The following is a 13,730-nucleotide window of genomic DNA, read 5'->3' as shown; positions in this document are numbered from 1 at the left end:
TTCATTCACATTTAATGTTGTTATTATTATTCACGAATATATTTATTCACATTCAGCAACTAAATTTATATTCAAGAGATATACTAATTCACATTTAACGACGTATTTCGTATTCACGAATATATTTACTCACATTTACGGGATGTATTCATTCACATTCAACGGTTTATATTCATTACATTCACGATCGAAATATTGGTTTAACACGGTGCAATATTAATTCAACATTTTCTGCGCACCGTCTTCGCGCATCATTAGGTCCCAGCTCACGCTCTACAATTTCTGAACGCAATATGGCGGACGAAGGAAGCCTTATTATATGAAGGGGTAGAACAAAGACAAACGACCCCAAACATACACAACTGAACATAAACATTACATGGGCTAGAGGAGATAACAGACTGCTCGATGATTTCGGATGAGCAAGTAGATAATCTCGTACAACGTTTTATGAGTGATCATGGGACTTTGCTCGGGTATTCCTTGGTGACCGGACATCTTCGATCATTATAGGTCTCAGAGTTCAACGGGATGGAATCAGGGAGAGTATTGACCGCGTTGACCCTGGAAACTCTAGAATCCGTTGGGCTGTCGTAATTTCTAGGAGAGCGTATTCTGTGGCTGCTCCAAATAGCTTGTGGCATATTGACGGACACCATAGCCTGGTTACTGTCATACATGGGGGTATTGATGATTTTCCTTTAATTAACCTTTAATCTTTAACAAGGTACTCCTAAAACAATGTAAAAAAAAAAAAACTATACTAGCGTTGTTGTTGTGGTTTTTTTTGTTTAAATGTTCTACTAATAACAGAACTGTAGCATTGTCCTAGATTTGTTTCCCTCAGCGACGCAAAGGTTTGAATGGCCATCAAGGGTGCGAAGTGGTCATAGGGGTGAAAATGTGAGGGTGTCTTACGACAGCCCAGCTGATTCTAGAGTCTCCAGGGTCGACATGGCCAATACTCTCCCTCTTCCATCCCGTTGACTGATCACTCATCATGAAACGTTCTACGAGATTGTCTAGTTGCTCATGCGAAATCATCGAGAAGCCCGTACTCCACAATACGACGTTTCAATGTCCACCTTGAAACAAGAAGCATTTGAGCTTTGTCCACGTGAAACCCGACGATCTTTGTTGCAGAAGGAAAATAAAAATTAGAATTAAAATATTTAGAGAGGAAGAGCGGGCTTTCATTCAGACCCTCTATCCTGGTCGAATTGGGATTTGGAGATGCTGTTTTTTTGTGAGGGGAGGAAAACCGGAGCACCCGGATAAAACCCTCGAGCAAGGCGAGAACCAACCACAAACTCATCGCCGGGTCAAACTGGTGGGAGGCGAGGGTCACCACTGCGCCATCTCTGCTCCCCAAGAACTACCTCCGATATTGAATATCGAGTTCGGAAGACCTCAGGGCTGGTCACAGAATACACTGCAAGGTTTGTGCAGTTTGATGAGTCGTGTCGTATCCATTCTCCATGCAAAAGACATATATTTCCCAGTATTTCATTCAGTGCTGCCCTATGATACTGACGAAAGGTAGTAATTGCTGGAGAGCTACACTCGAGCCTTATTTGGATGTTCTCTCTCAATCCTACTTCCGCGGTGTTCCATTCCCCTTCGCACTCTTGTAGGAGATCGAAAGTTCCTGCCAATGTAACATTTGTGTTTGGGGTCTTTGGTCTTTGTTCTACCCCTTCATATAATAAGGCTTCCTTCGTCCGCCATATTGCGTTCAGAAATTGTAGAGCGTGATCTGGGACCTAATGATGCGCGAAGACGGTGCGCAGAAAATGTTGAATTAATATTGCACCATGTTGAACCAATATTTCGATCGTGAATGTGAATGAATATAAACCGTTGAATGTGAATGAATACATCCCGTAAATGTGAGTAAATATATTCGTGAATACGAAATACGTCGTTAAATGTGAATTAGTATATTTCTTGAATATAAATTTAGTTGTTGAATGTGAATAAATATATTCGTGAATAATAATAACAACATTAAATGTGAATGAATATAAACTTTGTGAATTTTGCACCATTTCGCCAACCATAGCCGCCGTCGTCGTCGTCGTCGTGCGTACGCGCCCACGAGCAATACCGCTAGCCATGAAAACCATGAGAAAATTCATTCATGGATTTCCTTTTGTTTCCCATATGATTATGGGGCTCCGCTAATATATTTTCGAAACCCAGCGCTTCAATAATATTTGCTGTTACTCACAAACTAATTTTACGTGATTTGCCATCTCTTTTGAGGAAAAATTAAAGAATTTGGATGTTTATTTAGATCTCGAGTTCCTTAGTGTACACGGGTCACGTCATGCTTGTCAAGGGTTGAAGGTGAGGCACTCGTTATCAAATCAAATTAGAACATTTTCCAGACAGAAATTGCTCACTAACACATACAGTAGTAACTTGAAATGGATGGCTCTTCATATCTTTCGACGGGCTTTCTGGACATTGAAGAAATCCTGGACTTACAATTCGTAAACCACACCTCCGACGAATTCAAAGCAACGGATGACAGTTGATTGGGTTACAATTCACAAGGAGACCGCTGATCAAAAAGAACTATATGGTCGATCAAGCCAAGGAAATTAAAGAAATATTTTGAATAAATATAAATTTTGACACGAGCCGCTATCACTCTAAAAGGTGCATCAAGACGACGTTACTGTTGTAGTTATTATTAATTTTTCGAGAAAAAAAACTGTAGGTTAGGCACGGGTGGGCGGAGATAAACGAAACATTTCCTTATATGGTGACAAAGATAATCCTTCGCCGTGCAAACCTGGAGATAGAACATCATCTCATTTGTTTAGATATTTACTGGATTAAATGCACTCTCATTTTGAACTCCTTTTACTTTACCTTATTGGGATTATGACATCGAAAAATACCCGCGTCACTGTGAATTCAGAGTGCTACAGAGTTGTCTGTTACGCTGTGTTTGTTGTTGTTGTTGTTGTTGTTGTTCTGAATTCGTATTGGACTTTCATCAAGAGAAATATTGGGGTATCGTATTTTACCGGGATATCGTGTTTTAAGTATGTGTTGAATGGCATTGTGTGAATACGCTGCTCAAGTTAGCGGACAATGCGGAGCTAGCGCAGAAAACCCAGGCAGCTCTCAACGTATCTCAATCGCAAAATGTGACAAGGACATAAGAATTCACCTGAGGTGTTTTGGTGCTGGGTTTGCGGATTAAACCTTAAAGACTGAGGCAGGACTTCTTCTCGCCAGGGCAGGTATGCATTAACGCAGATCTTTGGAAATGTAAACTTGGCAGGCTTTCTGCTCAAGTGTATATATAAGGGGATTGGGGGGAGGGGGCGGAGTTAATGATGTCACGATACACCTAAGAGAAGTAATCATAACCCTAAATTGAAACATTGCAATGGGATAGCATGTTTTTTTAGATCAAGCTTATTTCGGTGTAAAAGTACCGTAATAGTTTAAACACCTGAAAATTCCACGCCCAAGCGTCCTGGTGGACCCTGGACGAGCCTAGTGATTCTAATGCTTGGACCGAATATAAATGAAAATACTCTTTGACTGGGCAATATGCATTATGAGCGTTTGTTTTTTCATATGTGTTACTGACCTCCATGGCGCGTTTATACTGCCTACGGATTCCACATTGCAAATAGAGCGTTAATATCCAATAGATTTTGGTCGTACCCATGTCAGCAACTTGTTGTTTCCACGTCAACATCTTGCAAAGCGCTCTACAAATACCTGCCTTGAAAATTACTAAAAAGTGCATTGCTATCGTAATTTTAATTTTCCAGTTAACGGCTAGTGCTGTTCTTGTTGCTTTTTGGCGCTATTTTTGCCCTTTGGAGAAAGGAAGAATCATATAAATTTTCAATCGAAAAATTAAATTCTTTTCCAAATGTCAGCCCCGGGTTTATTTTTAAAACGTTCTTAAAATTTCGCACATTTCATCTTCGATGTTCCTTTGAAATATATTCCTATATAAAAAAGTATATTCTAATGCTAACTAAAGATAATCGAAATAACTTTGTCTAGATCTGACCGTCACTTCTTTTTGTTAGGTATATTCGACATCGACGAAAGCCACCTTAACATCCAAAACATCGGGATGCATTTGGCATACGATGGCGTTGCCGAAAGCGATTCTGTTCTGGCCACCATGGCCGACCTTGCGCCATACAGTCTTATCCAGTGATGCCTACCCGGTATAACGGAATATCGAGTGAGGACCGCACAAGAACACGGAAAAAAAAACGGGTGTGGCTCAGCTGTGCTCCTGCCTAAGAGCCATCGTATGCGCGTAAACTTTGCTCAACTTGACCACTTCCTAGAATTTATCACTGGTCCACACGTAGCAATAAGCCTGCCTTTTGGCCAAAGACTACTTTCACTGGCACATGGAAGTATTCTCGAAACGCCAAATCTCATAAGAACAATGATACCAGAACCAATTGTGGCACAGTGTACTTAGTACTGTAAGGAAGTCAACTTTACGACGTTCAGAAGATGAACCATGCTGCGTTTTTTTGTCCTCTTGTGCTGCAACGTACGGAAATCACTTCAGGGACTCGATTACATAGCGGCAGACGGCGGGAAGGCTTTCGACGAACTGATTGAAATGGTACTAAAGCTGAGTAATGACGACAGGGTATGGGTAAGCCTCTTGCAGAAGGTGCTGAAGGAAGCAAAGCAGTACATCAAAGGCGATTATAAGGTATGGAGGAGGGCGATATTATAGCCTTATAGTCCCTGACCAAACTTTTAGAAAAAATATTTCGAAAGTGTGTTGTTATTTGTATGTATTTTGAGGAAGAATTTGAGCGATGAGATAGTTACGCGTAGAAAAATATGCGCAGTCATTACCACAATAGACATGTAGATGAGTTTAACCCTGCCTTGAACACAACGGTCAGGGATTCCGCTTGTGGTGCAGAGGGAGAGGAGTATATAATGGAAAGCAACTTCCAAAATATTCAAAATCTAAGAAATGTAGGGTTTATTGAGTTAGTTTCTCAGCCACCCACCCAGCCAGCCAGCCAGCCAGCCAGCCAGTCAGTCAGTCAGTAAGGAGGTTGTTATTTTTTTTTATCTTGCATGTATCGTTATTATAAGTTTATGCTTTCCGTTGATCTTTGCATGATGCCATGACAATGACGTAATTTGTTAATAACATACACTGGCATACCCTCTTACTGAAGGTGCATGTTTCAACTCATGCAACCACACCCGACCACTGCAGCAGTTACGCCCCAAGCGACCCCAAAGACCAAGCCTTTCGATCGGATTGTGCCCACAGTCATGAAGATAGGTGCCTTTCGTGTGGGGTGCATAAGGGTGCTCTAAAGAAGATTGGAAATGCTGTAGCTGAGTCCCCACTGACGGAAGATGAATGGGATGACATACAGTATACTTTCCGCAATGCAGTGCAGGCCATAGAGTCTTGGAAAGCGCACCAACTTCGGTCTTTGCAACAAGACAAGGCAAGAACCACTGCTCTAGAAAGTCTGGATGAGTCATCGGTACTAATAACCCAGGACTGGGCTGCTGAAGTGGCTACCACAAAGATACCGGGAGACTCCAGCTGACTGGTTCGGCAAGAGGGGTATCTCGTGGCATGTCAGCGTATTAGTTCGGAGGTTGGCCGGTCAACTGCAGCAGCAGACCTTTGTCCACATTTTAGAAAAGTCCAGTCAGGACGCTGATGTTGTTGTCCGAGTTCTCCATCACACACTGAGGTCACTGAAAGTGGAACATCCCGAGATAAAATTTGCGGCACTTAGACAAGACAACGCTGGGTGCTACCACAGTGTGGCGATGCTGTCAGCATGCCGTCTAATGGGGACAGCAACTGGAATCCATGTCAAAAAGGTCGACTTTAGTGACCCTCAAGGAGGCAAAGGCCCTTGCGACAGGAAAGCCGCTACCATCAAGACTTACGTGCGACAATACATTAACGAAAGCCACGATGTGCCGACAGCGCACGACTTTAAAGAAGCCATGCTGTCTCATGGAGGGATTAATGGTGTTCGTGTAACCTTAGTCACTGACGTCCTCGAGAAGCCACAACAGGTGATGACAGGCCGCTGGGAGGGAATCAGTAGCTTGAACAACTTCTTCTACCAGGAGGACTGTGTCACCGTGGTCTCATGGTCTCAATTACAAGGTAGCAACTACAACTGAACAAAAAAGATCTAATCGTAGAAACTCTTATTCTTCAGCCATTTCAGCTTGAGTAAAAATAAAATCAAAAAACAATTGCGGTCACAAACATTACAAAACAACGCATGTAGTAAAAACCTTGTTTTGAGAACTTAATGTTTCGTATGCTTCTACATACATCATCAGGAAGTATAAAACGGTTAGCTGCATTACAATAAATTTAAACGAGAAGACTAGTACCTAATAGGGAAAGAAATGACAATGGATATAAATGAAAATAAACAGATTTGAAATCTGCTGAAAACTGCATGCATGCACGGATGAGGAGGCAGAAGAGGATGGCGAAGGGGCGGATGCAAGCTCGCTGTTGTCATGTCCTGTTGAGGGATGCATACGTACCTATCAGAAGTACCACAACCTGGAGCGTCATTTACTCATCAAGAAGTGCAATCTCGTTTCAAGTATACCCTTTTAGATACCGCTAAATTGGCATACACTGAGAGAGTTCACGAGGGCTCCACTATTCAGCCAACATTAGCTGCCCCGACCACCACTGAAGTCTCTTCAGAATGTCTCTTGGTGCAAGGCTGGGCTCTAAAAGGCACGAAAAAGACCGCCCGTTTTAACGAGCATCAGCGTCAGTACCTCGATAACAAATTCCAGATTGGACAGGAGAGTGGCCATAAAGCCGACCCTGAGAAGGTGTCACGGGACATGCGCTATGCTAGAAGGGACAACGGTGAGCGGCGCTTCGACGTGGAAGAGTTCTTGACTGCACAGCAGATTTAGAGCTACTTTTCACGTACTGCTGCAAAATTGAAGCACGCAGTTACTGCTCAGTCAGGGCATGACTCCATCGACGATAACGATAGCCAGGCGGCCCGAGAACAGGAAGCTTTTTCTTCCGCCCGCTTAGCTTTCCTTCACCAATGCGAGCTGTTACATCCCATTGTCTTTGACACGCTGATCATATGTTCTTTGTACAGCAGCAAAAAGCTGACCAAGCTCAGTGTTGCACAACTGAGGCTTATCTGCAGCTACTTCGACATGGACATAGAGGAACAACAATCAAGGCGAAAAGCGCCTTACATTACTTTTATCTCGGAACTTGTAGGGTCCTGTTTTTAAGAGTGCTTGCGATGTTATCGGAATGTAAAATATCCTCTGATAATATTACTTGTCCCATTTGTTATATTTTGTTTTCATACAAACCTGTAATGATGTTGTTAATATCGGAATTATTCCATCTCTTGTAACGTTCATTCCGTTCCTGAAAAATTTATTTCAAGTGCGTTATGTTGAAGTTATAAATAATTGTATATTTAGGGCCGGGTAGAAAGCGAGAAACAACAACAACAACCAAAAATATCCGCGCCCACGTGTACAATCATAGTATCTGTTAGCGTTCTCATGTAACAGAGACTGTAACGCATATTTCTGCCGTTGACAGTGAATTCAGTAGCCGTCGAGAATGCTGATCCGACGGCAGATTTTTCAAGCCTAATGCAAGGTGTGGAAGATGCTGTTGTCATTTTAACCCTAAGAAAGCAATGTCGGAATGATAAATGTTCCAATTTGATTTACTTAATTAAGCTTGCTTTGACCTTGATAAAGATATCGTGACCCGTTTACACGTTACGACTCGAGCTCTAAAACACAGGCAAACTTTCAAATTTTTCCTTAACAGTTATAGCAATCAAGCAGAATAGTCTTTCAAACATTAGTTTGTGAGTGACAGCAAATATTACTGAAGCGCTGAGTTTCGAAAATGTATATCGTTATGTTTGTGTGACCTTTCGACATTGGTATGCCATTATCAAAGAGCTCAAATTTCACGAAAGTAGTGCGTGTATTTTTCGACCTCAAAAATTTTATTTTAAGTAGCCCATGGTTATGAAAATGGATTTTGCAAGAAGAAATAGTGCTTTTTCACGTGGAATAAGTCTCGATTTACAAGGCGAGGTACCAGTCAATGATTTTAGGCCCTTAATTTTGTGAATTTTGTGGAGCGAAAAATCACTCGAATTATTGTAAATACTGGAAAATTTGTCAAAAATTCAGTTTTAATTTAAACTGAGAAAATAACCACTCAAAATGTGTATTATCGTCTGCTTTATTTGATAAGTCACTTGCTGTTTCGTGGAAAAGGTGTTTTGATTTTCAAAGGAGGTCTCAGCGGTGTTCGGTATCAGACGCCTAAAATCTGGTCTGAGAGCTGCGAAACCAAGTTTATCTCCCTACGTCCAAAATATTTATCGGATCGAGGTAAAATATATATTTTCAGAAGTAGTTCACCAAGGGCTATCTTGAGAATTTTTTTCAGATTTTTCGTTTTTTCGCTATTGCACGACCCCAGTTGAAAATTACTGACATTGACTCTTAATAAGCTTTTATAACGCTATCTAAATTGCCTTTGCACCATGGAATGCCTTTATACGTTATTTCATGTGCAATGTCCGAGTTATGCGGACAACAATTTTCGGCGTTAGATTTCGTAGTGTTAAGGAGTAATCGCGGGTATGCAATGAAATCGGAGACTTCACAGCTTCCTCACAGGAACAAGATGACCCAAGATGCTTTTAAAAACGTTCATGGCAATACATGTCAATAGAACCGACAGGCTGCCATCAATCATTTTTCAGATCATAGAGGGATGTGCCGACGGGGGGAGACTGTATCATGTGCAAGGACCGGTGTAGAGCATTTACATTCTAGGTCTGCGGTAGAAGCTCTTCGGGTTAAGAACATTTTTACTTAATTCTTTTTGTATTGTTTCCTCGACTTTCACGTTCACGCGATCGAGAGGTCATGAATGGAATGACAATCTATCTGAAAAAGGTGGAAAATTAATAGTTATCCTCAAGTTTTAAGTGTCTGAGATGAGAATTAGAAGAAGCTAGAAGAAGGGCTGGGATCCATTTACTGGTCTTATCAGATACGTAACTCAAAACATAGTTCGCTGGAGTACCCCCGGTACGGTATATATTTCCGGTCACATGCTGTTAATCAATAACCATAGATTTGAATCGGCTCCAAAGATTAGAGTTGCCGGTGCAGAAATCACAGAGAAAACCCATGAAATCTTGTTCCATGTTTCACTTTACAGCTCCACGAATTATTCACTGATGAAGATCCTTAGTGTGTCGATTCTCTTCGCTGCTGTCCTAGCAACTTGTACAGGTACGTCTGTCTTATCTTTATGTACTTTTTGTCTGTGTGCATAGTTAACTATGCTGTGTGTAATACAGCTCCGGTGAAATATCACATCTGTATGCTTTAGACGTAAATTGTCGACGAAATAAGCTTTTAAGACATGTAAGGTTCGGTTTCTTAAATGCGAAATAGGTATTGACAAAGACGTGCCGAATTTATCTCGGGGACTTCAATAACGTGATCGAACATAGCACGTATTTTGTTCAAATTACGAATGCAAAAAGTACTGCTCCAACGCAACCATTCGGTGAGTCATTGGCATGGAGAAATTTGCATACGAAAATAATAAGTGTGTACATCACTGACTTCATGTGTAAACAGAACTTGAAACCTATATGAGAGACAATTTGTAAGTGTCTCCTTCATAAAAATCGTTGTACAAGCGAGAATATTCTTCGACTTACGAATATAAATACTGTACCGTAGAGAGAAAATTTATGGTTATTGTAGGTTTCTCTTTATCTGGCTTCGATATAGAAGAAGCAAGAGGGTAAATTTACACGCGACAGATCAGAGCAGGTGACAGCTGAGAATCAGCGAGGGAAACGTGAAACAAAACGCGTGCGATATTATGAAAACATGATTTTTCTGAAGATTAATAAAACTTATGAAGATCGTGTTCTTCAATGAAAAGCGAAGCAATAAGCCAATACTCTAGAGAGTTCAGTCTTTGAAGTCAATAAAGACTGAAAGTAGAGCGGTGTTCCTTGTAGTTTTTGATATTATTCCCGCAGAGCACGATGGGTACTTTTGTTTACAGTTCAAACTTTGAAAGAAAAAGTCTTTGTAAGTTCCTCTCTCTCCACGAAGGTGAATGAAAATCATTTAAAATTAGCTGCGTTATCCTTAGAAATCGCTCATTTCATCATGTAAATTCCTTTTTGCGTGCTGACAATAACTAATAATTATTTCGTAACTCCTGATTGAGCAACAAGCCCCATCAAGAGAATTTTGCTCAAAGGCATGCCAACCTGCTTAACAATACACTAGACTGATTGGAACTGATGACGGAAGCTCTAACCTCGATGACAATTTAAGTAGTTAAGAGTGGCCAGTTAACCCTTCTCAGCCATACTTTTGCGCGTGAGGTTACTAATGAGAATTCTGTCTGTAAATAAGGTTGCATTTTTTCTGTGTTTACGTATCCTACCATCGGTTGGCAGAAATAACTTTTGAGGCTAAAAGCTCATTACAGATAAGGATAAGACGTAGATCTAACGGGCAATGGGTCAGTTTAAATCCCATTTCGTCATCGACAGCATTTATCCCACCGCAGATTACTGCAAAACACGCTTGTTCCTATAATCCAATGGACGGTTGTATGTCTTGGCCAACAAATGTGATTATTCTACAGCATACCTGAGTCTCATCCTAAACTAAAATTAACCCGTTTGCATTTTTCGGTGTTCACGTTTTCGCTCGTACTATCTGTTGACGCAAGTAAAGGTCCTTCCCGTTATCATTTATAAAGTCTATTGATGAAACGCGAAGTGGTTCCAGAAATTGTTTAACCTAAATCTAATTGGCGTAGAATTCACATAATTAAGGAACTAACGGGCATTTCCTTACTAATACTGCTAAAAATATCTGATTATACACTGTGAGACGACTGTCTGTGAACAAAGTAATGCGCACACTACCCACCCTGACAGCCCTTCCGAAGGCCCAAACCGTGCGCATCAAGTGTTATAGTAGCATATATATTGAACACGGTCAGAGGCTCTCCGCTGTGCATACATTTGTTAAATCAGATATACATTGTGTTCTAAATGTTTCATTTCGTAAATTGTCCTGGGAATAAGCGTGTTAAAGAAAGGAAGTAAAGGGGGAAGCCGGTGAGTGAGATGAGACCAATCCACTTGGCGAGATAAAAGCGTTGCACGTACAGGTGGTTTTTTAAGGGCATTTAATTACAGATTTGTGGTTTAATTTTATCAAATCATACTTTGTATAATTGACAACATCTTTACTGACAGAGTGAATATGACTTCTACCAGAATTGTTTGAAACCCCCTTAAGAACAACTTATTTTAACCGCGCACTTTTAAAGTGCTATGATCAGCTATGAATGCTTGAAAAGGATTGGTCACCAGTTGATTAATGTGGTCTGATTCCTGCTTCCGACGCTGATCTCACGGCGAAGCATCTGTCTATTACCACGGTCGGCAATCCTTTGTTATCACATGGAAACTCGTTCAGACGTGATAATCGTGTTATATTATAAATTTCTCTTACCGGTCAAGTTCTTGACCTTTTTTGTGACTTCATTTCAGATTGCGATGGATATATTTTGGTCACATGACAGAGGCAGTACTGTATCACGAAACTGAATCCACCATGCATGGTGAAACGAAATCAAGTAAAATAAAGCTAAACTTGCGTTTCTAATGTCGTAGCGGCTCAAAATAGTAGCTATGCGCTCTCTTTTACACAAACAATCGAGCTACGTAACAACATCATGTCTTTTCGTTTGCCTTTTGATAAACGTCACTGATTGCATAAGCTGTCAAACCATGACAGCTGGGAAAACAGGATACGTTAAGACGTGAATTATTTTGCCATATTTAGAGAGAGTTGCCAAATTTTCTCAGTAGAAGTTTTTCTGGTTTAGTCGCGAGCACGCTGCCAGTATGGTAACTACCATGGAAGTCCTGTTCTTGATGATCTTCTTCGCGGCAAGCCTGCCCGCATCGAACGGTATGCCATCCCATTTACCTTGTGTAGGTTACTCTAAGCTGAGCCGGTGAATGTTTTGCATGTTGTTTTGGACTCCAAAATTTACATCTAGCATGCAGGTCAAAGTTTGGCTCCCTTGTCACTCACCAATAAGTTCCGAACGTCGTTACTTTTAGGATTAAGCAGCCTTTTCAAAGAAGAAATCGCCACCGGATTTACCAACAACCCTGTCATTTTGTTGTTACTTCTAGAACTTTGTGGTTTTTCAGTCTTGCTCTAACGGAGCGGCTAAATAATAAAAATGAATGAATAATCAAATCGTTCCCTATTTAACAAACAAAAAATACTTCTTTACATAACAAACCACGGTGTTCTTACACCCGCAAAATTAATGTATGAACCCTCACTTATGTACAATCACACGTTTTGTTGGTCCCACACGGAAATCTTTAATTTAAAGCTCTGAGCTCGGTTTTTATGTTAGGTTGCCTTTATTTACAATTTCGATTACTTAAAACGTAATAGTCCTCAGGGAAATTTACTTTGAATACAGAAAGTAAGCTTAAAAAGTCTTAAGCAAAGTTTGGTTGCGCAATAACGGCACACATCTCTTTTACGCATATTAGTTCAATGGCATGCAGAACTTGCTGAAACAATAACTACTTTATAACACTATTCCCAGTAACACTTAAATTAAGTGAGGGCTGGATGACTTTGCAATTAGAGTAACCACTTGCAGTTTTGTCTGTAAATACAACGAGAAACTACAATAATAATGCTATTTGACGTAATCTGTTAGCAAAAATGTGGCTTGGCATACGATTTTCTCGTCAAGTGCAGAGAAAAGGTTTCTTATACCGGCTAAGGTAAGTTAAAAGGTTTTTTATTCACTTCTGGGGGTCACCTCGAGTCAATTAACGGGTTCCTATGTATGTGGGTAGGACGTTGATGTATTACAAGTTGAGTAACAACTGTAGACCAGTGCTTTCGTGTGGAACTGTTTACTGAGGTGAACAACGGTTTTACCTTGTTTTCAGCCCCTGGTAGATAGATATATATATATGTATAACTAAGCTTGGCGGGCGTTCATTTGTTACAATTCCAGTGAAAGCTATTGAGCAGCACTTTCGTGTGGTGATGTTTTTGTTCCAATATTTTTATAAAGCTCAAGTATGGATTTTTTTGGAGCGTTAATGGTTAAAATATAGCTATAACAACCAGTGACGGCCGATAGCTATATATAGAATGAAAACTATGTACTTTTCTTTTCGTCAGTAGTAAGGGCAAAAACGCATTTCCACATCTCTTCACTGACTTATGAGGGCGGCAAAGGTTTACGTGTGACACGTGATGAGGTTAAAAATTAGTGTTTGAGGCGTTAAGAGCAACTAAAAGACATACTTGATTTGTGTATTTATAAAAATAACAATTGTTAAAAGTAGCTTGAGGTATATGTGACGCGAGAACTTTGTTAAAATTCGTACGTTAAATGTGATCACAACGTAACCCTTCGCCGTTTCCTACCGTTACTTTTGATTTTAATTTTGTGTTAACTCAATCACCGATCGTAAACCGATACATAAAAGATAAGGAAGAACTTTGAAATTCTTATGGACTGAGACATAATTTTAGCACGCCAATTCTAAGAGTAGCAGTGGTTAGGAAGCGTAACCACT

The 13,730-nt window shown here is 40.5% G+C and overlaps 2 protein-coding genes and 1 pseudogene across 5 annotated transcripts in view; all 3 read left to right on the top strand.

Annotated features, from left to right (window-relative positions):
• Window positions 1-13,730, top strand: part of LOC145478538 (uncharacterized) — a 30,242-nt gene that overhangs the window by 10,593 nt on the left and 5,919 nt on the right. Inside the window, exon 2 of one of the 4 annotated variants that reach the window (XM_081456596.1) lies at window positions 9,272-9,345. In XM_081456596.1, coding sequence (XP_081312722.1) covers window positions 9,291-9,345 — 55 coding nt within the window. In that variant the 5' untranslated portion in view covers window positions 9,272-9,290. Of the gene's footprint in view, window positions 1-8,594; window positions 12,076-13,730 lie in introns of those variants that run through there. The other 3 variants (XM_081456598.1, XM_081456594.1, XM_081456595.1) reach the window with 3 other exon arrangements.
• LOC145471519 (uncharacterized) lies at window positions 4,625-6,555 on the top strand. The gene is made up of 2 exons (XM_081454862.1): window positions 4,625-4,720; window positions 5,536-6,555. Exons 1-2 carry the CDS (start codon window positions 4,625-4,627, stop codon window positions 6,184-6,186), a joined length of 747 nt encoding a protein of 248 aa, XP_081310988.1. The 3' UTR covers window positions 6,187-6,555.
• LOC145471503 (uncharacterized) lies at window positions 6,553-7,373 on the top strand (annotated as a pseudogene).

This window comes from Orbicella franksi, chromosome 2 (genome assembly GCF_964199315.1).
Source record: "Orbicella franksi chromosome 2, jaOrbFran1.1, whole genome shotgun sequence".
Classification (NCBI taxonomy): Eukaryota; Metazoa; Cnidaria; class Anthozoa; order Scleractinia; family Merulinidae; genus Orbicella; species Orbicella franksi.
The sequence above is the reverse complement of the archived record's forward strand: the minus strand, read 5'-3'. Positions and strand labels throughout refer to the sequence as shown.